Source organism: Thermothielavioides terrestris, chromosome 6, assembly GCF_000226115.1.
Source record: "Thermothielavioides terrestris NRRL 8126 chromosome 6, complete sequence".
NCBI classification, from domain to species: Eukaryota; Fungi; Ascomycota; class Sordariomycetes; order Sordariales; family Chaetomiaceae; genus Thermothielavioides; species Thermothielavioides terrestris.
In genome coordinates this window covers 2,049,752-2,073,711 of record NC_016462.1, presented here as the reverse complement: position 1 = coordinate 2,073,711, position 23,960 = coordinate 2,049,752, and the positions used below count along the sequence as shown (strand labels likewise).

At 57.3% G+C, this 23,960-nt stretch overlaps 7 protein-coding genes across 7 annotated transcripts; 4 read left to right on the top strand and 3 right to left on the bottom strand.

Moving 5' to 3' along the window:
* Positions 1-3,026: 3,026 nt before the first annotated feature.
* On the top strand, positions 3,027-6,161 carry THITE_2124087 (uncharacterized protein). Its single transcript, XM_003657847.1, has 3 exons — positions 3,027-3,079; positions 3,255-3,980; positions 4,039-6,161. The coding sequence occupies exons 2-3, from the start codon at positions 3,493-3,495 to the stop codon at positions 5,924-5,926; spliced, it is 2,376 nt and encodes a 791-aa protein (XP_003657895.1). The 5' UTR covers positions 3,027-3,079; positions 3,255-3,492; the 3' UTR covers positions 5,927-6,161.
* A 1,528-nt stretch (positions 6,162-7,689) lies between these two features.
* On the bottom strand, positions 7,690-9,089 carry THITE_2093054 (uncharacterized protein; the record flags this gene model as incomplete). The annotated part of the gene is made up of 2 exons (XM_003657846.1): positions 7,690-8,769; positions 8,910-9,089. The coding sequence occupies 2 exons, from the start codon at positions 9,087-9,089 to the stop codon at positions 7,690-7,692; spliced, it is 1,260 nt and encodes a 419-aa protein (XP_003657894.1).
* A 1,352-nt stretch (positions 9,090-10,441) lies between these two features.
* Positions 10,442-12,085, bottom strand: THITE_2124083 (uncharacterized protein). Its single transcript, XM_003657845.1, has 2 exons — positions 11,896-12,085; positions 10,442-11,827 (listed from the first exon to the last, which is right to left on the bottom strand). Exons 1-2 carry the CDS (start codon positions 11,962-11,964, stop codon positions 10,580-10,582), a joined length of 1,317 nt encoding a protein of 438 aa, XP_003657893.1. The 5' UTR covers positions 11,965-12,085; the 3' UTR covers positions 10,442-10,579.
* Positions 12,086-13,909: 1,824 nt separating this feature from the next.
* Positions 13,910-15,587, top strand: THITE_2124077 (uncharacterized protein). Its single transcript, XM_003657844.1, has 4 exons — positions 13,910-14,139; positions 14,410-15,045; positions 15,165-15,348; positions 15,525-15,587. Exons 1-3 carry the CDS (start codon positions 13,988-13,990, stop codon positions 15,184-15,186), a joined length of 810 nt encoding a protein of 269 aa, XP_003657892.1. The 5' UTR covers positions 13,910-13,987; the 3' UTR covers positions 15,187-15,348; positions 15,525-15,587.
* Positions 15,588-16,523: 936 nt separating this feature from the next.
* Positions 16,524-17,091, top strand: THITE_32594 (uncharacterized protein; the record flags this gene model as incomplete). The annotated part of the gene is made up of 2 exons (XM_003657843.1): positions 16,524-16,667; positions 16,927-17,091. Coding segments are annotated over 2 exons (309 nt in total), but the record flags the coding sequence as incomplete, so codon positions are not given.
* A 589-nt stretch (positions 17,092-17,680) lies between these two features.
* Positions 17,681-18,247, top strand: THITE_2083200 (uncharacterized protein; the record flags this gene model as incomplete). Its single annotated transcript, XM_003657842.1, has 2 exons — positions 17,681-17,829; positions 17,983-18,247. The coding sequence occupies 2 exons, from the start codon at positions 17,681-17,683 to the stop codon at positions 18,245-18,247; spliced, it is 414 nt and encodes a 137-aa protein (XP_003657890.1).
* A 2,721-nt stretch (positions 18,248-20,968) lies between these two features.
* Positions 20,969-21,997, bottom strand: THITE_2132879 (uncharacterized protein; the record flags this gene model as incomplete). Its single annotated transcript, XM_003657841.1, has 2 exons — positions 20,969-21,450; positions 21,790-21,997. 2 exons carry the CDS (start codon positions 21,995-21,997, stop codon positions 20,969-20,971), a joined length of 690 nt encoding a protein of 229 aa, XP_003657889.1.
* Positions 21,998-23,960: the final 1,963 nt, after the last annotated feature.

The following is a 23,960-nucleotide window of genomic DNA, read 5'->3' as shown; positions in this document are numbered from 1 at the left end:
GTCTCCAAGAAGCAAGCAGAGGAAATAAGCGAGCTGAAGACCAAGATCCGGCGGATCGAGGCGGAACATTCCCAAGAAAAGAATGCTTTCGAGGCCGAGCGTGCAACATGGAGGCAAGAATTGGAGGGCATGAAGGAAGAGATGAGGAGAATGCGCACCATTAAAGACGAAATGAAGGAGGAGATGCAACAGCAACTCCAGTCGATACGGCTGGAGTTCGAAGAGCGGTGCGCGAAGCAACACCAGTCTCAACAAAACGAAATTCGGTCTCAGCTTTCCAAACACGAGGACGAAGTGAGAAGAGCGGTTGGTGAACAGCTCCTAGCACAGAGGGTTACGAGCTCCAATGCAGTCTCAAACGGCGAGATATCGGCGCTGCAATCCAATATCTCGGATCTGTCGGAACGGGTCGACCAACTCATTGGACAGTTCACCCAGCACACCGAGGAGACGGTTTCCCTACGCACCAGCGTAGAGGAATGCTCTAAGAAAGTAAACGACCAAGCTCAAGTGGTCAATGGCCTCGAGACAAAATTCTCCGACCTCGATCTGCAAGACTTAATAGGCCTAGCCGATATGTCCTTGAGGTTCCCCCCTCTGGAGAGGCAGTTGCAGGGAGTGCAACCCCAGATGAAGGCCTTGAGTGACAAAGTCCAACAAATGGTGTCGAGGATGGTGACGCTCACTGGCGGGATGGTCGACCAATTGCGACACACGGTCGACGAGATTCAGAAGACGATCGCGGACCAAGGAGGCCGAATCAGAGCGTTGGAAGATGTCTCCCCGAGCAGCAGCCGCCTCGGCGCTATGGGAGGCTTCGCAACGGGTGAATCAACTAACGCGGACGTCGTCTCGATCAAAGGCGACTTCGATTCGACTAAGGCCGAAGTCGAGCGCCTCACCCAGGAGTATAGCAGGCTGTCGGAGCAAGTCAACCGCGTTAAAAAGGACGTCGCAAGCGCTCAGAGCGTCAACGGAGAACTGGAATCAGTTCGACACCAAATCTTGGTCTTAGACTCGCAGTTTGGCAATCTGTCGACGAAGGCATTAGCAGAGCACATCATCGGCCACCTCGAGCAGGTCATGGTGTACCCGAACGCCCGGCAACTCGCCGCCGACTTCGACAGTTTGAAAACGCTTGTCGATCATCTGGTCTCTCGCATTGATAGCCTCGAGGGCAAGGGTGAGGGCTCGACGTCGAGCGTCAACGGGCGCTTCCTTGTAGGGCACAACGAACTCTGCGGCAATGGCATCGGGCAGAAGCGGAAGAGGGCAGACTTTGAGCTGAACGGTGCAGAGCACCCAGCGACAAACGGCGCGGGTTAGGAATGGACTTGTTGTTACTGATTGAGCTCCATTCTCGCCATTCTCGCCATTCTCATGTTAGGGGTTGGAATTGTTGGGCACGAGCATCTTGCTTTTAGAAGAGTGAGCTTACTGTAGCGAGTATAATCTTTTAATGACCTAGGTCGAGAGTGGGAATACTTCCTCCTAGCGTATGATTTAGTTTATACTCTCTATTCTCTTACTATAGTGCTTAGTATGGACTTTAAGTTATATATACGCTACTAACCTACCTAGGTGCTGCTAATGCTGAAGTGCACTTTGAGATGAGATGGAACAATGCAAAAGTGCGGGCTCTGTCCTAGCAGGGTTACCCTGCTCTTTGCAGCCTCCCGCCCACGTGGCTTGCGGAGTGGGGTAAAAGGGCACAGGGGGAAGCTTTCATGTTCAGCAAATGATCAGCGAACCTATCCAAGAACATCCCGCAAGGAGGAGCCGAGCGCAGCGTTCCCGTATCAGGCGCAGCAGATATATACATACTACCTTGGGTGCTTGCTTGTTTTTGGGTAGCATGTCTCCAACAACTGCTTCCACTTGCAGAATCTCGCGGACTACACAGTGCAAGTGGTAGAAAGCTTCTTCTTGTGTTTGCAGCAGCACCCTGTGCGGTCGCTCCTCGTGAGAACCATGAAGCTTAGCCTTCTTCTGCCGGACCGCCCGTTTTCTGTTGACGAGCTTAGGTTGTACTTCACATCTCCGCTTAAAGATCTCCTTACGTCTGTGGTTCCTTTTACTCTCTTATTCCCGGAGTACTCTTCTCTAGTTGTTTTCCCTTTCTCTTGCCTCGGCGAGGAGCTGCAAAAGAGCTGGTGAGTTGGCGCGGGGCGGTGTTCTGGGTTTCTAGATACATCCGTGTCGGTCGTGGCTGCCAGGCTCTGGCGGTTTCGCTACGTGTCGCATTTCTTATCCTTCAATCGCTCCATTTCCTGTCTCTAATGGTCTGGTGATGCGCCGTCATATCACGGAATGGCCTCTCAGGTTTTGAAGCCGCTTGTAGCTGGGAAGACTGGAATCGCCAGAGTGTACCTACCTAAGCTGTCATGGCTTTTGTTCACGCTCCCGCTGCCAACGTAGGTACAAACCGGGCGAAATCGAGAAACCAGACGATGATGAAAAGACTGAGGTCGGTATTTCGAATTACGAGCGAATCGTGCTGGCGAGTGTGTGTAACGCCGAAACCAGCGCCAGGTGGCCAAGCCAAGCGACTTGCGTTGGGAAATCATCTGCAGCCCGCAAGCCGGTGGACCCACCTTTAAGCGCAGTGGGTGCCCACCCGTGGGTGCCCGCCCGCCAGCACCCCAGTCGCTCCACTGCCCGCGCCCGGCAGTCCCACCCTCGGCATCCTGCACACCAAACCACTACCACACCCGACCCTGCAACATCACCGCCTCCGGAGCCCTGCGCCTTCCGATCCCACGCGAAACACGCCGGCTTCCGGCAGCGTCGCATCTCGACTCGCCGACCGAAAAGCAGTCCCTTTCCTGCCGCCGATTGATTTGCTGCCACCGCACGCGGGCACCCCCGGAGCCTCACGGCCGAGTCCGCGCCCCGAGAGATGCGCCCGTGTCCCGCCCGCGAAGATAAGGTCGCTGCTTGTTGGAGGTCGGGATAAGCGCGGTGGGAGAAGGGCGATCCCAGCACCGCAACGCCGGTTGCAAGCCTTGCACCCCGCTTTGGCTGTCCCTGGCGGCCCTGGGGAAGCTTGCTGCGGGCGCAGCTGCGTTTGTGTGTTTGGGTACGTGGAGCATCCGCACCGCCGCGCCATGTTGCGGTCGGTGTTGGTGTTGCGTCAGTCGCGCAATTGCCCCTCCCCTTCTAGTCGCCAAACGCTCGCTGGCTAGGCGTTGTGCCGGTGGTCGATTGCATTTTCTAGGACCGGCGCTAACTTCATTTGCGACTCTTCTTTGTAGGCGACTTACGCGAGCTCGAGCTGTTTTCCGACGTGCCAACTACGACTGCTTTTCCGACCATCGGGCATAGCTGTTTGAACTTTGAAAGTTCTAAACTCGCGTTTTTGCTGCTCTTCGACAGTTTGCCGACGCTCCCCCCCCATAGCGGTGTGCTGTAGAAACGCTCAGCCACATCATTCGACGAGCGCGGGGTACCATTGTCTTTGACGGATCCGATGTCCCAGCGATGAAAGAAACGATGGATGGCGCGGCTAAGGATGCAGAAAAACTGGCCCAACGCATCCTCCCAGACCGCCCGTACCATCTTTCATTGTCCTTCGACCGCCAATTTCCAAGACCCGACGGGTGGTGGTTTACCGGGCCCAGCGCCCCGCTGCAGTATATGACATACATATCCGCTGCGCAGCGCGGTATCCTCACGACTCGCGCTGCCTTTGAGATCTGCGACGAGCCGGCCCAGATGCCGGCCAAGATTCTCGCCAAGGGCGAGGCCAGGAAGAAGCTCTCCTTGATGGACTACCACAACAGAAAGAAATCGGAGTCGCCGGTAGCGAACGAGGCACCAGCGAAGGTGGATGCCAAAACGAACGGCACGGCGCCTGCGAAGCGACCGCCGTCCAAGGAGCACCCTTCCAGGGAGGATGTGAGGGCTGCCGAGAAGACAGAAACACCCCGCCAGCGGGACACGCGGCTAGAAAAGCCGCCATCAGGGACAAACGGGGAGAGGTACGGCGGGAATCGCTCCGGCACCGGACGCAATGCAGAACGCTGACACGCGCAACAGATCCAAGCCGTCCCAGGAAGATGCGCAGCCCGAGACCGAGAGTCGTAAGCGAAGCGCAGATACGGACGGCAACCCATCTCCACAGAAGCGAACCAAGGCCGAAGCTGTTAGCACCCAGGCCGATCAGTCACGGCCACCGAAGTCAGCAACCCCCCGAAGCCGGGAAAAAGCAGCAGAGAAGCCGCCAGGGGAAGCAGAGAAGCCGCCAGGGGATGCAAAGACCGGCAGGTTACATCCAACAGCGAACGGGTTGGCGCCGTCATCGTTGGACAAGGATCGAGAGAACACAGCGTCTCCGAGATCAACGATTCAGGTCAACGGCTCGAGACCTCGGTCAGGGAGCGGTACTGCGACACCCCGAAAGCCGGAGCCCCTGGCTAAGCCGACCCTGCCGGAATTGTTATCCCCTCTCCACCCATCTCTGTTCGAGGGTAGGGCCGAAAAAGACGTTAAACCTGCGAAGAAGCCGGCAGAGAAAGCACCAAAGGCAGAAAAGGAGAAAGCGGACGGTCCTTCCCCCTCGAAAAAGGCAAAAAAGTTCTCGAAGATCCCGCCACTGCTCTCTCCGACGCTGCCTCCTGTCGTTGAGGCGGCGCTTGCCATAAAGGAACGGGCACAGACCGGTTCCAAAAGTGTTCCTGGCCCGGCTCCCAAACAGGCCGCGGACTCTTCGGGTGGTGCGAGGAAGACGATCGTGGCTGCACCGGCTGTGCGTGGTGTGGAGGCGGATGAGAAGCCTTCCAGGCCCTCAAAGATCGTGACCTTTAAACTGAAGAAAGCCAACGCAAAGAGGGCCAAAGAGCTCCTGAGCCTCCCATCGAAGTCAGCGAAGGACGCACTGAAGAAGGAGCGCTCGACGAGCGCAGAAGCCACCCCTCTGCCTGCGCCAGCCAAGAAGCGGCCGCGGCCAGCCGACGACGTCCCGCAGGAGACTGCCAAGCGGACAAAGACAGCTGGGGAGGTCGCTGCGGCCAGACCAGCCGCACCGGCGACCCCGCTGAAACCCGCCGCCGCCACGGCTATGTCCCGGGTGGCATCCAGCCAGTCGCAGGGGAACACGCCTGCGGCCACGACCGGTCTCACCCCGGGCAATGGCGATAACCGGCCGCCAACCCGCTCGGAGCCACTTGATCCCAAGACGCTCGCCCAGGCCGAATCATATAAGGAACGCCACGCCGAGTATCAGCGCCTCGGCGGCAAGCTCAAGCACGCCCGGGACGATCTCTGCCGCGACCGCGGCGGTCCGGGCGGAATGGCGCCGGCGGATGAGCGCCGCGCCACGGCCCTCCACTTCGAGATGGTGCTGGCCTACATGGTTGCCTTCCACTCGCTCAACCAGGCGCGCACGCTCGAGCGCAAGGCGTGCGATATCTCGGCGTGGGAGTCGCTGCTGCCGCACCTGGCGGAGCTGCGCGGCCGGGTGCAAGGCATCAAGGCGCTCAAAGCGCTAGCCGTGCAGATGCACGTGCTGTGCCTCGAACAGATCACCAACGCGCTGGCCACGATGGACCCGGCGGCCGCGGCGGGCAGCTTCGCGCGGTGGGCGAAGCACAGCCGGAACCGGGCGGCCATGTGGCAGGAGGCAAATGCGATGTGGGAGCGGGTGGACGACCCCAGGATGAGGACGGTCGTCGGGCCGTGGACCTCGGTCGAGGACGCGGTCGCTGCCGTGCTTGCGGTCATGCGACGCTGGGCGGACCGCGAGTCTGTCAGGTGGCAGCCCGAGGTGCATCTCAAGGGGGAGCGGGAGAAGGAGAAGGACAAGGATCGGGAAAGGGACCGGGAGAAAGACAAGGAGCGGGAGCGGGAGCGGGATCGCGACAGAGACCGAGAGCGAGACCGAGAGAGAGACCGACCAAGGCCATCGCTAAACGGCGTCCGACATTGAGAAAGCTCCCCCGCCCCGGATTACACATTACTCGCCATCAGAACTACGTCGCCAACACATCACACATCTCTCCATGTACGCCCTCCAGCCGGATATCCCAACCCCCTCCCGACATGCGACGGCATCGCTTCTTCTCCTCAGCATGCCGCCTCGGTCAGCATCTGGTCTCCCACCCGGTGCATAACAGCGTCATACCCTCCCTACTGCATTATCCAGCGCTGCTTTCATCTCCTCGCCCTGCCGCAGGGAAGGGCAATCGAAACATATCAGAAGTATACCAAGCACACAACGCGGGGCCTGCGGGATTGCTAGCAATGGCGTTACGGACTGTTTTCCCGCTCTCCCTTTTCTTCTATCCTCTTCGGCGATGTGATTACTTGGCGCCGGCATGGCGAGGCAGGTCGGAACTGCTACGATACCTATGAATTTTCCTTGTTCACCTGCTTTTATGCTGTATTGTTGTTGTGTTTATGTCACTTGCCGGCGGTATTCGGATGGCTCAGCTGGGCGGCCGGACAAGGATTCGGGGTCGGGGCAAGAATAAGGGGCTGTTTATTATGGGTTTCAAGGGTCGGGCGATGCGAATATGTCCTTTGGGCGGCATGTCTTTGGGGCGGCGTGGCGTGGGGCTTGGGGCCGGCACAACTTGTCTATGGGACCGATCGAGGAGTTATACCGGGGCCTTGTTGCTTTACGGGTTGCCGACTGGGTTCCTTCTTCCTCTTTTTGTTTTCGCCGCGGTGCTTTGTTCGGCCCTGGCTTGTCTTGTTTTTTGTGTTGCTGTTGTCAGTGATATCCCTAGCGCAAGTGAGCCCTGCGGGGCCTTGCTGCTTGCTTCTTTTTTATGTTCCGGTTCTGGGCCTTTCTTCGATGAGGTGGAAGATCCTCGCGGATGGAAATGGTATGGTCGTCCATGGCGGGTTATTGTGTATGTCATCTTTTCTACAGGTGTACTCACCGAGTCCGGGTGCGTGTGATGTGTATCCCACGCGTCTCGCGTCTCCTGCATTGTGAAGCTTACGGGATCCGTATCCAAGCGGGTGGATGACGGATTGAACCCAGGTCTGGCAGCAAAAATGAAAAAAATCATCAGTCATGCTGCAGCTCGAGGGTCTGCGTGAAGGGATTCGTCAGAGAAAATCCGAGGTTGCTATTTGGGCTTCCCGCTCCACGAGGCCGTGTCTGCCGAGCGGGAAGGTATGTAGGTCAGGTGCCACCTAAAGAACCAAGCGTCCTCCACAGGTCCATGCCATGTCATGCAAACCCATGCCTCCTATGCAATGGCATCCCACGCCGTCATGTCATATGTCAGGCCAGCTCAGAGTCCGAGATGTCCTGAACCTATAGCCGACGCCAAATGCAGAGCAGTAGATAGGAAATGAAGACAAAAAAACCAGCGAGCAAAATGAAATGGGAGATCCTGGTCCAAGGCGGACAGCGAGCAGAGGGAAACCTAGCATGTCGGTCCCCCCTAGATCGGTAGGGTATGTGGTGGCCGACTTGCGATGATGCCGTCACCCAGCTCCCGCAGACACCAGCAACGCCCGCAAGTTCGTGTCGCGCCACCAACCTGAGTGAAGTGAAGACAACCCGCCCCATAAAACAGCCAAGAGGGAAGAAAAGGAAGAAGAAAAAAAAAAGGAAAGAAAAGCAAAAAGAAGCATCAAAAAACACCATCAACGCACCCCAGCACCAGCCACCCTAACTCCCCTCCCCTCACTACCGAGCCACGCCCCATCATCCAGCGAGCATTGACAGCCCATTCAGTACCCGTCCTGATCATCGCCGCCGCCCCCGAACAGCGCCGCGCGGTCCAGCTCCTCCAGCTCGCGCGTCTCCCGCTCCAGCTGCTCCATGTACGACGGGTGCATGGGGATGGAGTGCAGGTCAATGTCCCTGCCACCACAACCACCTGCACCAGCACCAACACCGCCGCCAGCGCCGCCGCCGCCGCCAACGCGGTAGCCCATCTCCATCTCCGCGGCCATGTCCATCGGCATGGGCACCGGCATGTTGACGTGCACGTCGGAGAGCGCGATGTGCTGGTGATGATGGGGGTGGGGGTGGCCGGCTGCCTGGAAGGTCTCGCGCAGCAGTTGTTGGGCGGCAGGGTGCTCGTCGTTGTCGTGAGCGTCATGGTCGGCGTGGTTGGTGCCGGCGTTGAGATCGTCCTCGTCGTCGGCGAGGAAGCCCTTGGTGGCGGCGCCGTTCTTGTTGTTGTTGATGTTGTTGATGTTGTTGATGGCCCGGCTGGTGCTGGCGGTCACCTGGGCCTGGGTGTAGAACAGCGATTGGATGTGCGCCGGCAGGCGGGCGAGCCACTGCGCGTGGACCTCGATGGGGGCCGGCGAGACGGTCCAGGTCCCGTTGACGTTGACCAGGATCGCCTTGCGCTCCAGCACCATGTCCGGGATGGCCGCGGGGAAGTTGGCGTATTCGGCCGCGACGGAGCTCAGGCTGCTGCTGCCGCCGGTGGTGAAGTTGGTGTTTCCGAACTCGGGCTTGATGGGCGCGCCGAGGTCCATCATCATGTTGTTGTCGTAGTCATCGACGTCGTGGAAGCTTCCCTCATCGTCGGCGTCCTCTGCCTTGATGATGGCGTTGGACTTGGAGCTCTTACGGCCGCGGCCGCCGCTCGGAGTGGTGGCAGCCGCGCTCTTGCTGGTGCTGCCGCGCTTCTTGACGCCGGCGCCGGTACCCGGGGTCGACGCTGTTTTCTTGGAGCGACTAGTGGCCGGGGTCTTCGGAGTGCCCTCTTCACCGGCCGCATCGTTGCCGTCCTTTGGTTTGGCAGCATTCCAGGTGTCCAAGCCGAGCTTGCGCTTGATTTGGCCGTAACGGACCTTCGGAGGGACGAAGATCAGTATCAGATGGATGCCGAGTTAGAGCGGGCTGCTTGGGTCAGGGGGGGAGAGAGGGGACCGGGTCGAGGCTAGCCTGGGTGACGGAAAAAGAACAGGTACATGAGATGGATCAAACTCACCTTCGCGGTCTCGGCATTCTTGAAGTTGGCATCAACGGCAACAGCTGCCCAGTCGATCTCGGGCTTGCCCTTCATGTTCTTGATGATGGTGTAGAACAGGAAGGCCTCCTGAGCAGTCGGCTGTTTGCGGCCATCCGGCCCTTCACCGCCGGTGGCGGCCTTGGGGGTCTTGGGAGGCATTTTGTTTTCTGCTCTGGGTTGACGAGCGATGTACTATGAAAGGCGGCGTCGATGGAAAACACCGATTGTTTTGTTGCGGCCGCCTGTTGGGGTCGGCATCATCAGCAGGCGGTCTTCAGAGACAGAAGAATCGGCAGCATGGTGTCCGAGAGCAGTTGGGTAAATCGCCAAATAACATGACTCACTCAACTGGAAAGGAGGACAGTGGCCAGGGTTGAAGAGAAAACGAAAATCAAAATGGGAGCAGCTGATGGTTGACAAGACTCGCGTGCCTTTCCTGCTTGGCGAGTGACGATTCGGCAGCGGTGATGTGGTCGACGCGTAGTTGAGGCACGCGAGGGAAAAGGAAATGAAACTACGCGTCGGAAGAGAACAAGGAGAGGGAAGCAAGTCGCCAATCGCATCCTATCCGCTGATGCTGGGTAGGAAAAAGGTGCGCCGACATGGGGCTCCTTGCGGAGGATGTCGAGGAATCTCGAGATGGACTTACCTCTTTCCTGCTGTTGCCGTCAGATCGCGACGGGCGGATTCTTCTGCAGGATGTAATATCCAGGAAGTTGCAGAATCGCGGTGGAAAGCGACTGTCTGCCGCTTGAAGGGTGAAGAAGTTGAAGAGGAGGGAGGGCGCTACGAAACAAACAGCTGGATGCAGAAGAAACACTCCGGCTTCTCACTAGGGCTAGCGCCGGTTGTGCCCTCATGAGAAGAAAAGCGTGAAAGCGATTGTCGACGCTTTGAGTTCATTCGCCTGTTGATGCTTTCCCGGACCGGGTGCGTGAGTGGTTCAAGATCCCGCCGCTGCCGGGTGACCAAGGTTTCTGTGGCAGGTTGGGAAGGAACTCGAGGCTGGCCTTTTTCTTCCACACTCTAAGTCCTACCAAGCGCAAGGACAAGATCAGCGAAACACTGACGGCCAGACTTGTGACTAAAGTGATGCTCAGGTTTAGAGTTGGCAGGGGTTGCCCCTTTGTAATGGCGTCTTCCGTCCATACCTTCCTGCCCGTCTTGGTACAAATCAGAAGCACTCATGGGGAGATTGCTCTCAACCATCAAGACGGAATATGAAAGATACCAGAGGGACCTGACACTTTAAAGAAGATGTGGATGTATCAGAAGACACCACCTGTGGAGAGCACGACGGATGCTGGCCAAGGTGCGATATGGTAGAGACTAAATTCATCAACGTTCATATCCAAGACCCAAGTCAAGTCTGATTAGCCACATCGCCATCGTATCCATGAGCTATCATCTTACATGGCCTGCTCTGCGATACCAAGGACTCGGACCATACTTCGCAGTAACAGCCACGAGCAGAGAGAGAGAGCTACATCAGGAAAGGATACCCTCTCAAGCAAACCAGATCCAGGGCGCGGAGACAAAAGAGCAGAGGGAGCAACAATCCAAACTCATCGTCATCCAAGCCACCGCCTTCCCCAATCTACCAACTTCCCCAATGCCCTCACCTCGCCATCATCCACCCATCCATGCGCTCAAATTCCCCCAAACGCCCCGTCCCACCCGTGCTCATGCTTCACCATCTGGCTCCCCACCGGAACACCATCACCACCACCACTACCAGTTCCAGCAGCACCAGCAACAGCAGCAGTAGCACGGTCCATCTCCATCTCAAACTCCCTCTCGCGGAAGAGGTTTGAAGCCATGCCCATGCCCGCGCCCGCGTGCAGCCCCAGCGGGTCGACGACGTGGTCCGCGTCCTCGTCGTGGCCGTGATGATGATGGTGGTCGGCGCAGAACGGGTTGTAGCCGCTGCCGTCTAGGGTAGTAAAACCGCCGGCTGTGCCGGTAGTAGTACCAGGTGTAGGTCCGAAGGAGTAGAGAGACGGCGAACCCTGGCTGTGACTGTGGTGGTGGTGCTGGTGGTGGGGATGGTGGTGCTGCTGCTGTGGTTGCTGCGAGTGCCATGGGGAGGGCGGGCCGGCTGCCTCGAGGCACTGGGAGAAGTCGTACGGCGATGGCGCGGCGGCGGAGAGCGGGGGGGAGCCTGCGCCTACGGTGGGGTGGTGATGATGGTGGGAATGGTGGTGGTGCTGGCTGTGGAGCAGGTCGCTTGTCGAGGGGGCCGGGCTCTGCGGGAAGAAGCCCTGGATGCCGACGGGGTCGGTGTCGCTGCAGGGGGTTAACAGCCGCATTTGCATGCGGTGATGACTGTCGACATACGGAGTCGAGGACGCTGAGCTTGTCGCCGGAGTAGTGGAGACGAGGCCAAATGTGGTCGGCTCGGGCATTGGAGGCGTGATGCTGGCAGCCGGCGGCGGAAGCTGCTCTTGTTTGATCCTCGGAGAGGAGGCGGCGGCGGCAAGAATCGAGGGGGGATTCCCCTGTTGGTTGAACGGGTTATCGAGGCTTGCCTCGGTCTTCAGCATCGCCGGTGTCATCATGGGCGCCGGGGGCTGGGATGGTTGCGGTGCAGGAGGAGCGATGCTTCGTCCTTCGGACTTGATCGTGGTTGGGCTGTTGGCCTCTGCCGTCTTCTCGGTTTTGATGTTGCCAATGCCGCTGCCGCTCTTCTTTTCATCATCGTCCTCTTTCTTGGGCTTGACGCCGTCTGCTTTCTTCTTCTTGGAGACGCGCGACTTGTCGGGATTAGTACGGTTCCGGCGCTGAGGCTCCAGGCCTAGCATGGCGGCGCGGAACCGGGAGTAGCGCATGCGGGCGGCATGGCCATTGGTGATCTCCTGGGCGAGGATCGGGTTGTGGGCCACCTTGTTCCAGTCGATCTATGAATGAGAGCTCAGTTCAGCGGTCCACTTGCTCCAGGCCATGCAGCTATCCAAGCCTGACTTACATCCTTCAGACACTTTTGCTGGAGGATTGCGAACAGGAAGCGGGCCATGGCATTGTCGTTGTTGGCCATGGCGGCGGTGTTTGGCCTGGCCACGATCTGTCCGAAGGAGGGCCGTGATGGGGTGCGGGTGCGCAGTCGAGGGCCAGTCGACGCAGCCAAGGAAAGGAGAAAAGAGCAAGATAGCGGGGGTGACGGGAGGGAGTGGCCCAATATGAACCTGAACAGGGCTGCTGGGCCGCCAGGAGGGGAAGCCAAGGCAAGGATCACAGTAGCCGAAACCTGCTGCTCGCGAGTGGAGAAGTGAGTCACTGATGAGTGGTGAGGCTGTCGGATTATATGCCTGTTTCACCGTAAAAAAGGCTACTCTAGGCCCGGGGCCCGATCAGAACCGGCTTTGGCACGGGGAGAGCAGGAGGGCAGAAGAAGCAAGAAACCGTCATTATGGTTCGCAAATTTTGCTTGGCCAGGAGAAAGCCGGGCGAGTTCGATTATGTGAGATAGCTATCGCCTTGGCCGGTCAAACAAGACGGCTTAGAGACGACCTTGCCAAATGAGGAGAAAGGCGCGTCCGGGCCAGCTGGATGCTGCAGCAGCCTGAAAGAGCCCGCCGCGAAGACCTCCTTCTCCCAGCAGAGACTTTTGCGAGTTTGCGCCTTGTTTTAATCCATCCCGATTGAGGACCCCTGCGACTGCTGCCACGGCAATGCGATGGTTGCCTGGTCATCCATGGATTGCCCTGGTCAGGCGCTCAACAAAAAAAAAGGAGGCAGGGGAGGGGTCGCCCGCTGAAAATCGGCGATGGAGGTGCGTCGGAGCGACTGGGCGACGCGCTATCGCGCCGCTTCCGCGCGTAAAGTGGTTTTTTGCCGATCCCTGTCCCCTGCCGAGGGAGATGGCGCCCTGTCAGACAAACCTGGTGCACACACCTGCTCACTAATGCAGTTAATCAATGCAAGGAGCGAAATGTGATCTGAATTGGCGATTGGAGAATCCGTCCTCGAGGCCAGCTATCCATGCCTGTAGTGTGGACGCATGGATTGTCGCTTGCATGGCCCAACCGAAGCAAACAATCGTCGCTCTTGTCGCGGCAACCGAGCAGACACGACAATCTGTCTCGAGAGGAAAAAATAAAAAAAAAAAAAAAAAGCAGAAACACTGAGATCAAGTCGGCCGGAATTGATCCGCCTTTGTGTCATGGTTGTGAGTCACTCTATCTTGAATTAAACGAGGCAAATGGGCGGTTGGCGGACGGGAACGGAGGGGTTGGCGACTCCATCAGCCTCGTCATCAGCGACGCGGACGTTTGGTTTGGGGGGCCTGAGCATGTTCACCTTTGGGACAACCAGGGTGAGGTGCATCCAGCATCGGCCGAAGCAGCCACAATCGCGGCGCAGCCCAAGGAACCAAGAAAGCACCCGAGTTGGCGTTCGATAAGGAAAATAGAAATCCTGGGCTGGTTTGGTTTCACGGGCGGCTGCGGAGTCAATGCCCCGCTGGCGTCGTCGTCTCTCCGCTGCCTGAAACGAATGGAAGGCGACAATCTTAATTGGCGGTCAACTCGGGTCCCAGCGCCCTCCACCCGCTGCATCGGGCAGCTCGTTTGCCACCTCTGGGGATGGGGTGCTCCAAAGCGCCTTGGTAATCGACCGGATTCCAGGGGATGCCGTTGGGGTGCAGGGTCCTTCTTGGCCAGCAAATGCGAAAGTTGGGAACAGGTCCCGCGGGGCTGCTTGCAGCGCGTTGGACACACCCCTACCCGACCTCCTGCGCACCAAAGGGATGAACGGATCAATCAGCCGCGGTGGGCCCTCCTGACGCGATATTGGCACGAAATCATCTGACCGCTCGTTTCCAGGCGCCCCACTCGGACTCTCAGCACCCGTTGCTTTCATTGGTCGACAACTCCACCCTTCCCACGCAACCTGCCACCTCTCGGCACCGGCTGAATGATCGAGCCGTGGCCGTCTTGTTTGAGCTGCTGGTCTCCGCCCACCACGCACCCATCTCTCCTTAGCAGACCTTAGCAATTTTCGCCATCTACGAGTCTTATCCACTCTGACGGCAGCCCCAATCAACGTTAACATCGCCCGCGATGAACAAGAATTGGAATGACAAGGCCGACAAGGACCTGTTCTTCACCATCCTGTCGGTCAAGAACATTGGCGTCATCAGCGGCTCGGAATGGGTCACGATAGGTAATCATATGCGGTCGCTGGGCTACGGCTTCACCAACGAGGGATGCCGGTAAGTGGCGTCGATGCCGTTGCCCTCTCTCGCTGTCTGTTGCTGCGGCGTGTGTTGAGTGGCTTGCATTTTCACTGGATGTCGTGTCGATGTGGTCCGCCTTCAACCAACCCCTCTGTCATCACTGTTGCGTTGTGCTAGTTGAAGCATCCGGAACCCATCGAGCTCCATATACGTGTTACGCTTCCTTGCTATCCAATCATTCCCTTGTCTCCTCCTTATCGATGGTCAACTCAAGGCCCTCAGGACCTTGCACTGACTCGCGCTCAGCCAGCATTTCCAGGGCCTCCGTCGAGCCCAGCAGAAGAACGAGAATAGCGCGCAGAATGACAATCCGAGGAAGATCGATCCCACGCTGAACCCCATCACACGCCGGCCCGGTCCGGGCAGGGGACGGCCGAGGAAGCAGGCTGCCGGCGCCACTGCCGCGCCGCCCCCCGGAGCTCAGCCTGTCGGTGCCGAGCCCGGTGCACCCGTTGCAGCTCCGGTTGGCATTCCCGGAGCTCAACCCGCTTCTGGAATGCCACCCGCGGGCCCCATGCAGCCCCAGTTCGCCGCCGAACCTGGTGTTTCCGCTGCTCCTCCCGTCACCGTCTCGCCCGCCCCTGGCGCTCCCGGCAACCCTGCGATGCAGAGCATGCCCGCTGCGCCGGGAGTCCCGGTCGCTCAAGGCCAGCCGCAGCCCGGTGCCCCCGTGCCCAGTCCGCGGGTCGCCCCGCAGGCCCAGATGACGGCGCCCGATGGCCTCGCCGTGGACCCGAGCCTCGTCAACGAGCCGACGGAGGAGCCCGCGGCCAAGCGACAGCGACTGAACGACAGCCAGGATCCTTCTCTCGACGATGAGGCTGTGCTGAATGCCCTCGCCAGCCACAACAACACGCCGACGCCGGGCGAATACGCAACTGAGTGAGTCTTGCAACTGCCACAGACCCGGCACCCACCTCCTCCCTTTTCTTAATCCCTGCCGATATATATCACCCACCTCCTCGCTTTTCCTAATCCCTGCCGCTGACATTGTATGACAGGTACTCCTATGGTGATGCGTAGAACTTGCTCTTGAGCGATCGGCATCAGGCTTGGTGTCTCATTTGCGTGGCTACTTCGTGGCTACTCCTTGGGTCGCTCTGTGGTCGGTCCTTCTCGGCCGCCACACCGCGATTGCGGTTCAGTGTAAGATGACGGGTTGGCGAGTGATGTCCTACAGGGCAGGTGTGTAGTTTTAGGTCTTTTCGTCTCTATCCGTGGTGTTGCTCGTCCCATGGGCTTAATATCTGAGGTGGAATCGCGGCAATCGTGATCACTACTGTTGGTTCTCCCCCGTCTGCGCTATCCAATTCGCCTGGTCTTCTTGTGAGCGGATGTGACTAAGTCTTTGTGATGGATAGTACCTAGTTGCCCAACTCCTATGGTAGCATGGTTGTCCATGTCATGCTGTTGCTACTGCTCCAGGCCGCCCGGGCCGTTCCTCCCCGCCGTTGACCCCCAACGGCGCAGTGCCCCGGGGCTTGGTCCCGCGTGTTCTGCCTGTTCCGCCACGTTCCGCAGCCTACCCCTCGCCCAGACCCGCGCGGAGACCCGCTTCGACCTGTCAACAATGGTATTTGCCTCTGTGGCGGTCCTCTGCAACTCTGTTCCTTTCCTTTCTTCCTCACAACTTCTCTCTCTCCTCCAGCAGACCGCACAACCCCGAATACAAAAACTGCCCCACACTAAGAAGCACACAACAATCAACGCACAGTCTCGAACAGAACCCGTCAACATGAGCGGCAAGCCATTCGAAACCAAGTGGGACGACAAGTCCCACCGGATCCTTCTGGCGGTTTGCCTGGACATTCTCACGGAGAATGGCAAGGTGACCATCAACAAGTGGCAGAAGGAGATTGAGGCCGCCCTGAAGCGCAATGGTTATGTCTCCACGTGGGACGCCACGCGGTGAGTGGACTGTTCTTGCCCTAATGCCCCTTTGTCGCGAGGAGCAACCCCCTTTTTCCGCGAGTGATACCCCCCTTGGTGCGCATGATCCCCCCTTGTCGCGAGTTCTGTTTACACGCATCTCTGGATTTTGGGCCCCCAAGTGAAAAAAATCCATCCTCTTTCCCTGCTTCTTGGTTGGCAAGGCCACCTTCCTCATTGCAAATTCTTCCTGTCCTGTCAAGTGCTGGGCCTCAACTCAAGCGAGAACCTGATCTTTATTTGGGACGACCAAAGATCAGTGCCATCAAGGTTTCTAGCCATCTATTTCGCCCATCCCATTGTTCTTTTCTCCCTTCCACTCGGCAGCACGGTTTCCCACCCGGCTACATATCGACACCAAGTCGGCCACAAGAGGCACCACAGGCACATCACCAACATCCTCCGTCTTTGAGCTCGCAAAAGTTGCCAAGATGGCGAAGTGGGATAACATCCGCGACGACCTGTTTGAGGCCATCATCCAGGTCATGGGCACCATCAACAAGGAGCAGCAGACGGAGATTGTTAACATCATGCGGGCCAAGGGCCATGACATGGGCTGGAATGCCATCCGGTACGTTGTCTGCTGAGATGCCTGCGAATCAGGGGAAGCGGGAAGGAGGCCGCACTGCCAGGTGCCGGTGGAGCAAGTGCTCAACGTAGTTTTTTCCTCTCCTTCTCATTCTCCTTCGATTCAGCTTCTTTCTCTTCTGCTTCTGCTCCCATTTCTCTGCTTCCAACACCTGTTCTTGAGCTTCCCACCACCCTCACCAGTTCTCTTCCTCCAAAACACCAAGCCGATCCCCTCAAACGACGAAAGGAAAAAAGATCACCAAGACACCAGTCACAATGGGACGCACTCTCCAGAACTGGGACGGCGAAACGCACGAAGCCGTGCTGGTGGCCCTGGTTGAGCACATGAAGCCGACTGGCAGCGACTGGAGCGCTGTGGTGGCTTCGCTGCGACCCAAAGGCTACACTTTCACTGAGGGAGCCCTGGTGTATGTTTTCAGATGGTTTTCTGATCCACTGGCCTGGTTTTCCTGTTCCTGCCAGTCTTTTCTCTTCTACACCCTTCTCTTCCTCCGCACTTCTCATTCTCCTCTCCCCAAACATCACTTCTCATCCCCGACACTTGCAAGATCCCCCCAACGGTTCAACCAACTCTTCCCACACGTTCAACGCACCATCACCAATTCGTACCGCCGACAAGGCAAAATGTCGAAGCAGCCCACTGTTTGGGGTCACGATGCGCACCTGGCGCTGCTCCAGGCCGTAATGGCGGAGGCGCCGCCGAGCCCGCATCAATGGGACAAGATCCTGGAGCGAGTGGCCAAGAAGGGCTACAACTACACGGCCAGCGCCGCGATGTACTTCTCCCCAAACCTCTTCCTTCTTTCTTCTGCTTCTGTGGTCTTCCGAGTTCAACACAAAATCCGTTTTCTCTGCTCTTCTCCTCCTCCGCTTCCTGCTTTTCTCTTCAACTCTCCAACTTCCACCCGCCGGGCAAGCGCGCTCATTTTCTCCTCCTCCCCGACCCTCATCCATCAATCACCTCGCCAACCAGCCTCAAGCGCGCCCCAAAGTCAAGATGGCTGAGCGCATGAACTGGGACCACCACGCGGATCATGACCTCCTTACGGCCATCATGCAGGAGCTGCAACCGACCCAGGAGCAGCTGCGTGGCGTCATGGCGCGCATGCATAGCTTCGGCTACACCTGCACTGTGAAAGCGATCACGTACTGCCTACTCTGCCGCCGACTCGCGTTGCCCTTGCTGGAATTTCCATTTCGCGTCATTTTTTTGATTTTATATTTACTTCGTTTTCATTTCATTCTCAGGCACCGCGAAACGGTACAGGAGACAGGCTAACATATCAATCTGAATTACAGCCAGCATCTTCAGAAGCTCCGTCGCAAGGAGGGCGCCAGCGCTGCCAAGGACGACGGCGCTGCTGCCGGCCCGTCCACTCCCAAGACGCCCGGCGGCCGCAAGAAGAACGCCGCCGGCTCGGCCTCCGTCAAGAAGGAGCCCGGCTCTGGCAAGCGCAAGTCTGCTGCCGTCGCCGTGAGCGACGATGAGGAAGACGTCAAGCCCGACGTGAAGAAGGTCAAGAAGGAAGATGGCTCCGTCAAGAAGGAGGAGCCGGCCGAGTAAGTATCACACTGCCCTACTTCACTAAGTTTTCAGATTGCATTTGTTTGCTGCGCCCATGATGCGTTGACAACCGACCGCTGGCTGACACGGTGATCGCAATTGCAGCGATAGCTATGGCGTTGATCCCGACATCGGCTTCGCCTAGACAAGTTTCTCCCGCGACCACGCAAGCTCACGAGCGACATCTCCGACAATTGTGCTCAGTTATCTGAACGGGGATCGGCAGCATCTTGGCCTGGAGATCAGAGCCGAAATTCGACATTTCGCATGGAAGCTCTTTTCTCTCAGGAAGTTCCGCCTCCAATCGGACCTGGCATTGCTCGGCTTTTCTCGTGCGGCACATAGTTAGGGTCATTTTCCGGGATTGAGCTTCGGTTCTCCTCTCTTCTGATTTTTCCTTTTTTTCGGGTTGCTTTTTTTTCCGGGTTTCATCAAGGGTCACTGGGTCACGACACGTCACCATTGCGGTCTTTTACTTTCTTATGTTTTCGGCATGGCACCTTTTCATCGAGGTCACAATGGCCTTCGTGGGATCGGAATCGGACATGGGGCAGCATGGATGGGGAGTTCTTTTTTCCGGCGGGTTCTGGGAGGACTTGGGGCAATCGGGTTGGGCATGGTTTGCTCTTTGGCGGAGTAAATCGGTTTGATCGGGTTCTGAGTCATTCGGGGCACACGGGAGGGTCTTCTCGTCTCGGTTTACTAGGCTGCGCACTTGGCTGGGTTTCGGTTCGCGCAATCGCGTGATTAGGGCATGGCTGCGTTTGTTGCTACCGCAGATAATTGGGACGTCTTCTTTTTCTACAGTAGTCTCCTCCGGCTTTGAACGTTTGTGATTGTGGATGGTCTGCCACCTTACGGCGCCTTCGGCGAACTCGTGCTCGCAAAGATTGTCGTGGTGGTCTACGGATACCGACAACTACAGTAGGTGCCCGCCGGGCCAATTCCGACGTGGAATCCTTCCTCCGCTCCAGCGTCGAAAATGGGTTACTTACAGAGCCGAACCCAGTTGCACGCCGTCTATATGCCGATGCCGTTTCGTGGTTTGTTACTTGAGACAGCTTGCCAGACTCAGAGACAAGGGTCATCTAAACGGTAAAGGGTATCTGAGTCAAACGCCCGAATGGCCGGCCACGAACCTTCCCTCAGGTGATGGAAACAAGACTACCTGAGCCCCCTCAGATGCTTGGTCCTAATCTGGGAGAGAAAACAACCGCCGGAAGGGACACGGGCGCTGTAAGCAAGTAAAACCCATGACTTGAAGATGCAGATAATCGGGGTCAGGAAAATGGCTTTAGCTGCGACTGACGGCCTAGTATGGTGTCCGTAGCTGCGAGGATTATTCAGATGCCTTGCAGTGGAACATGAGCTGGAGAACCCAGGGGCTGCATTGCATCGCCACGCCTTGCCCTGTATTCGATGGATCAATGGATAGGCTGGAACCTTACAGGCCCGATATATGTTGGGCTGAACAAGGAGAGGAAGGCCTGAGAAATATTTTCAGAGAAGCCAGAAAGATATAGCAGACTCGATCAACAGAATCAAGGAGAAGACAATCATCGAGACATCAGAGTACGCCCTTCTTTGCGAGCCTGCTCGGACCACCTCGTCTTTACCCCAAAGACAACAAGTGCAACCGAGAGAAAGAACACAATGCTGATTCAGCTGGCATGGATCTGTGCAGCGTAGTTACCGTGATCCTGGAGTTGGTCAAGAGTATCGGGAGAGAGAACAGGACAAAAGGGATGCCAAGCCTGCGTTGCCGGGCAACGCATTGCTGACCTCCCACCTCCTTTTCAGGCGATCACTGACATCCATTTTCCATGACGAATTGCTTGAGAAGAAACTATGCAGAAAATGTCTGAAGAGCAGCAACCACGTGTCAATGATGTGCGAAAAGGTTTTTTTACGTCTGATAACTGTCAAAGTTGACTTCGGACGGGCGTGTGTGCCATAGGCTTAACCATCACCATCACCACTCGCACTACCACTACTAGCAGTACTCCCACAACACCAGAGGGCATGTGTAGACGAGAATCGAACTGGTGGTCAAAGCACGGCATTGTGCAGCGGACAAAGCATGTCACGTAATCAAAGGCATTTGGCCTGCAAAAGTGTCGGTCACTCTGGCAGCCGATGATCATGATGTCAGCGAGACGGCCTCTCAATTGTCCTACGTATGAGGAAGGGGCAGCTTGAGCCCGAAGCCTTTGATAAAAAGAGAAACATTTCCCAGTGGCCCTGTCCGATTCCCCAGTAACCTTGTCCCATTTCCCAGATGTTGCATGACAGTGCCGTTCCGGGTCCAGCCCTATTCAATCCCGATTCCAAGCCTTGAGCCAACCCAACTGCGCTTCCAATTCCGTCGCGGTCCATGTCCCATATGATTTGGTCCAAGAGTTGCGAGCAGAGAAGAGAAAAGCCAGAGAGACAGCAGCCCGAGTTGGTAAACGAGACCAGGGCGGAGTAAGCGGAACGGGCGAGAAAATCAAAGAAGAGCAAAAGACCGATTAGACGGCCGACCCAGCAAAAGTGCCCAGCCGAGCCGAACAAATCGGCAAACCACCACCGTGTGGTGTCCATAACCTCCCATTGTCAAATCACTAAAGAGAGAAACGAAAAAGAAACCAGAGAAAAAAGCAAGCGAATCCCCAACCCCAACGACCCAGCAATCCTCCTCTCCCTTCAGGCGTCATCCGAGGGCGCAAAGACGGCGGTCGTCTACTCCGCCATCTGAGTGGTGCTGTAGTCCGAAGCCGGGGACGAAAGAGGAGAAGGCGACGGCTCGCCGTTGTTCTGGGGCGTGGGAGGGATGACCACGCCCTTGCCCTTGCTGGCGGCGGCCGGCGAGCCGGAGCCACCAACACCAGCGCCGGCGGAGCCCTTGACCTTCTTGGTCGGGGTGCCGGCGGTAGGAGAGGAAGCAGAGGCGGCAGCAGAAGCGGCCGCAGCGCGCTTCTTGCCCGCGGCAGAGCCCGGGGTGCGCGGGGTGCCGGCGGTGGAGACGGCCTTCGCGCTGCTGCGCTTGGCCGGGGTGGCGACGGTGGGGGCGCCCTCGTCCTCACTGTCGTTGGTGTTGCCGCTGCCGCGGGCAGCGGGGGTGGTGGTGGTGGTGGCCGTGAACTTCTTGGGGCCGTTGGCGCTCTCCTCGGGCAGCGTGATGCCGAACTTCTGGCGGAAGAGGCGCCAGCGCTCGTAGGTGCCTGTTTTGCGGGGGAAAGAATGTGGTTAGTAGCTTGGTCTGAAAATGGGTGAGAGATAAAAGGTCGGGTGAGAAAATCAATGAGACAGAAAAAAAAAGGTGCTTCTTCGGAGAGCAGCCAAACGATGGCACCGTCCAGCTCCAGCAATGCCAAACAGAGGCCAGCCAGGCATCGCTGAACTTGCGAAGTCAAGCAAGACGAAGCATGACGGGCCTACAGACCAAGTCGCCCATCGCCCATCGGCAATGGAGAGTTGGTCCATCGGCGGCCATCTGTAATGTCTCGACCGTGCCAAGCACAGAGACAATCAAACAATCAAACAACCACAAGAAGACTTACTCTTCTTGCCCTTCAGGCCAAGATCTTCGGTCAGCTCCTCCCAGTTCATCTCGGGCTTGACCTTGAAATGGTTGACGAAGGCGAAAATGAACTTGAGGTCGGTCGTTGAGGGGATGTGGCCGTTGAAAGTGAAGGGGCCGGCAAACTCGCCCGAGCCCTCGCCGGCTTTGCCAGCGGCGCCCGAGCCCTTGTCCGCGCGGGGAGGCATCTTGTAGTTGCTGCTGTGAGCTGGTCAGCTAGGCATGTTCTCTGAGTCCCGATTCTCGCGTCAAAGAGTCTCCAGCGCGAGGATAAATCGGTTCGTCCCGCCACGATCGTAGATCAATGAGCGTAGGAGGCCGAGAACTCGGAGATGATACTCGATACTACTTACTTCGTCTTTGAATTTTGGAAGCGATTTGCTTGACGTGATGGAACTGCTCGTGATACAGTTGTCAGCCGCCAGGATCTGGGCCAAGAGGAGGTAGAAATCGATCTTTTCCAGACAATCGCTTGTCCGAGAGCCTCGGCCGCAATGGCCTCGACGAGATCGTCGACTCAACGGCAGAAAGGCCACAATAATGACAATGAGGGCTTACTTACGTTGACTTGGGCGGTGACAGCGCAGCAACCCGGGACACAAGCAGGCAGTGGTGGTGGGAGCTCTGGTGATCTCCTCGGTGAAACTTGGTGGAGGAGAAGAAGTTGGAGAAAGGAAGGCGAGGGGAGGAGCTGAAAAGGTTGGGGAGCAGGCGGAAGCAGGAAGAAGTTGGCGGGGGGTAGGACCCGCCTTTTTGCACAGGGCGGCAAGGGAGCAAGCGGGTCCAATTCACAATTTCGTGATTTAATTCTTTTTATTCCGGGAAGTTTGGATGGCGACACACAATGTGTTGAGCGGAGACAGTTGCCCTAATTCATGACGGGGGTGGCACAGGCCGGTGGTCCTCCGGGGCTGGCATGGCAACTCTTCGGACTTGCCAACGGAGGGCCAGTGAAGGGAAGGTTCGGAGCCTGCTCTCAACCGAGGGTTACTTCACTCCCTGGCAGTAGAGAGTTGTGCTTTCGTATTATACAAGAAAACATGCTCTTCTCACTTTGCCGGCGGGTTCGGGTCAGGGGCAGGTGACATATATCTAGCACAGAACTCGGCATCACATCGGGCACAGGGCATGTGCCAGTGATCACGGCACTGCTCAGCAGCATGTAGCTTACTCAGAAACCTGCGGGTGCGGGCTCGTCTGTTGTAGGAGCATCTCTTTGCTCCAAGCGAAGGGGAGGAGGAGGCGCAAGTGGCTTTGTTTACACGACTCAGGGGGAACCCTAACCCTTGCATCATTATCCCAACCGTGTTCACCCAAGTCGTGTATGGAAGGACGAAAGTCAGACATGCTTCTTTTCAAGCATGGAGTTAGATTCATGGGTGGAAGACAAGCAAATGCTATGACAGGCAGGTGTATGCTGCTGTCGGTGGTTGGGATTCGTCTAAACATCTACGTACTCGGGACGACGACCACTGGACGATTCCCGTCTGAGGTGTCATTCGCAAACTCCCAGCTTCCCACGACATCAGACGGCTCACCTCCACGTAATTCCAATCTCTCCTAAACTACGGCCAGGCAGGCAGGCACACCAGCTCCTTCATGGACTGGAGTCACTGATGCCTTCTTCCGCCCTGCCAACCTTTTCTTGCTAGTGCTTGGATCCTCCAATCTCTTTGTCGCAGAACCACCATCTTAAGCCTTGCGTTTTGCCAGAAGGTCAACCCATCACAGGTAGGTTATATCATGCTTTTACAATCCAGGCAAGTGGGAAAGGGACCAACAGCTTTTGCATTCAGTTCTTTGTTCTCACCCAGGCAGCTGGTCGGCAGCCCTGACGCGTCGCGGACGTGTCCCAAGGAAAACCGGCTGATAGTCTTTCTCCTCCACCACAAACCTTCCTCCTCTTCCTATTCCTTTTCCTCTTACTCTTGCTCTCCCACTTCCTCTCTCTTCTAACCACATCTCGACCCAGTCAAGCGCACAACACACTCAACCTGATCAAGAATCATCCAGGTAAGCGTTATTTTCTTCGACACATGGATACCAACAAGGAGATCTGGGTATCTTTGAGTTTAGCTCTGCAGCTTTGAGCACTATTTTGTTTTCTGCAGTCGATTGCCAGCTCTATGGGCCCTTAAGGCCGACTGCCAA